This window comes from Portunus trituberculatus, chromosome 2 (genome assembly GCF_017591435.1).
Source record: "Portunus trituberculatus isolate SZX2019 chromosome 2, ASM1759143v1, whole genome shotgun sequence".
In the NCBI taxonomy this organism is placed as follows: Eukaryota; Metazoa; Arthropoda; class Malacostraca; order Decapoda; family Portunidae; genus Portunus; species Portunus trituberculatus.
This window is the reverse complement of record NC_059256.1, coordinates 2,198,529-2,201,028: the sequence shown is the minus strand read 5'-3', so window position 1 is coordinate 2,201,028 and position 2,500 is coordinate 2,198,529. Positions and strand designations below refer to the sequence as shown.

General features: G+C 43.4%; 1 protein-coding gene across 8 annotated transcripts in view; it reads left to right on the top strand.

Annotated features, from left to right (window-relative positions):
* The window catches only part of LOC123502017, a 25,029-nt gene that overhangs the window by 18,163 nt on the left and 4,366 nt on the right, over nt 1–2,500 (top strand). For all 8 annotated transcript variants that reach the window (XM_045251201.1, XM_045251168.1, XM_045251197.1 and 5 more), the window contains 4 exons: nt 402–574; nt 1,310–1,441; nt 1,733–1,794; nt 2,150–2,340. In XM_045251201.1, the coding sequence (XP_045107136.1) occupies nt 402–574; nt 1,310–1,441; nt 1,733–1,794; nt 2,150–2,340 (558 nt within the window). The remainder of the gene's footprint in view (nt 1–401; nt 575–1,309; nt 1,442–1,732; nt 1,795–2,149; nt 2,341–2,500) is intronic.

Sequence of the window (2,500 nt, the reverse complement as noted above, 5' to 3'; positions counted from 1 at the left end):
ATCTTTTTCCTCTTTAGTCTTCATTATTTGCTCCTCTCCCATCAAATAGTTCCATGCTGGTCTTCTCTTACTCCTTCCTAGTTCCATTATGTGACATTTCTTGCCATTAAACTCAAATTTCCACTTCCTGCTCCACTCATAGATCTTGTTTGTGTGCGTGTGTGTGTGTGTGTGTGTCGTTGTGAGTTCTATCATAAGTTATTGGGGTTTTTAAGGTTCTTGTGGAAGTTTGACAGTTTGTAGTGGAAGTTATTGGTGTTTTTAAGGGTGTTTTTGTGGGTCTAGTGGAAGGTATTGGTGTTTTCAAGGTTCTAGTGGAAGTTATTGGTGTTTTCAAGAGTGTTTTTGTGCTACTACTACTACTATTACTACTACTACTACTACTACTGCTACTACCACAGGAATGAAGCTTGGGAGGAGCAGCATTGTGGAGGAGGATGTGGTGAGATTAAGAGAGGAGGAAGAGGAAGAGGAGGAGGAGGAGGAGGAGGAGACCCACCCCCTCCTCTTACCCCCAGAAGCCATCCACATCCCCCCAGTGTCACCCCAGCTCACCCCAACCCATATTGTTAAGGTGTGTGTGTGTGTGTGTGTGTGTGTGTGTGTGTGTGTGTCCATACACCCTTGCTAATGTCAATAAAATGGTCTAATGGTACACAGAACTCAAGGTAAAAATGTGTCCCAGTTTTGTGCACCATTAGACCATTTTATTGACATTAGCAAGGGTGTATGGAGGGCAGAAGATTAATGGCCATAGTCTTCACTATTTTAATTGAGTTTTGTGTACCATTAGACCATTTTATTGACATTAGCAAGGGTGTATGGAGGGCAGAAGATTAGTGGCCACAGTCTTCACTATTTTAATTGAGTTTTGTGTACCATTAGACCATTTTATTGACATTAGCAAGGCTGTATGGAGGGTAAAAGATTAATGGCCACAGTCTTCACCATTTTAATCCCCCACATGAGTTTGTGAAGCTGTAGAAAGTCACCAAATAGTCACCACAAGGAATAGGGAAACACGTCACGCTACTGAAGGGGTTAAAATACACACACATACACACACACTCGACAACTATTTGGAAAAACTTCATCGCCAGGAAGTTTTCAAATGGCAAGATGGCGACAACAGTAACTTTGTGAAGAGACTAGAAATGTGGCAAGATTTTTAAGTACGTAAGATTTTAAATTAGCATAGAAGAAAGTTATATATATTTGATCTTGTAATATTAATCTCTCTCTCTCTCTCTCTCTCTCTCTCTCTCTCTCTCTCTCTCTCTCTCTCTCTCTCTCTCTCTCTCTCTCTCAGTTGACTGAGGACGGAGAGATGTTGCTTGAAAATTACCTCTCCCCCCCCGCCGCCACCACCACCATCACCACCGCCACTACCACCACTACCACCTCTACCACCACCACCACCACTGCCACTGACGAGCAGCAGGTATGTCTAGTAGTAGTAGTAGTAGTAGTTGTTGTGATAGTAGTAGTAGTATTAGTAGTAACATTAGTAGTAGTAAGAATAGTAATAGTGGTAGTAGTAGTAGTAGTAGTAGTAGTAGTAGTAGTAGTGTGTACAATATCTTAACTGTTTACAACCACTACTACTACTACTACTACTACAACAACTACAACTACTACTACTACTACTACTACTACTACTACTACTACTACTACTACTACTACTACTACTACTACTACTACTTGCATTCCTAACTACCACTACAACTTGCAGGATGACGACACCACTCCAACAAGGAAGAAGAGGAAAGTTATACAGAAATTAGCTAAATATGGGTAAGTCTCTCTCTCTCTCTCTCTCTCTCTCTCTCTCTCTCTCTCTCTCTCTCTCTGTCTCTTAAAATGCTTAAAATTCCCAGATTCCTCAAAACCCTTCAATTTTTCAATGATTTGTAGTACTGAAGGGGTTAAATATTCAAATAAACCATTTTTTTTATATATATAGTTTATAATTAATTTCATTTTGTTCACTTTCCTTTCCTTTCAAAGCTCTAGACATATACCACAGCTTGCCACAGCTTACCACAGCTTGCCACAGTTTGCCACAGTTTGCCACAGCTTGCCTTACTTAGAAAAGAAAAGAAATTGACCCCCCAAAACCCCCCTAAACCCCCTAAACCTCCCCCCCTAGACCAGAGGAGCTACAGAAGGCCCTGGGGGAGCTGAAGGAAGGGGTGGGGACTTTGAGGGAGGTGGGGGAGCGCTGGGGTGTCCCTCACTCCACCCTGGCCATGGCGGCGCGGCAGGGTGGGTTGCCGGCCCCCTCCAGACACCCCCACTATGATGAACACACTCTGGAGGCCGCTAAGCAGGCGCTGAGAGGTGGGTGCTGGTGGTGGTGGTGGTGGTGGTGGTAGTGGTAGTGGTAGTGGTAGTGGTAGTAGTAGTAGTAGTAGTAGTTCTGGTGGTTGTAGTAGTAGTGGTGGTTTGAGAGAGAGAGAGAGAGAGAGAGAGAGAGAGAGAGAGAGAGAGAGAGAGACAG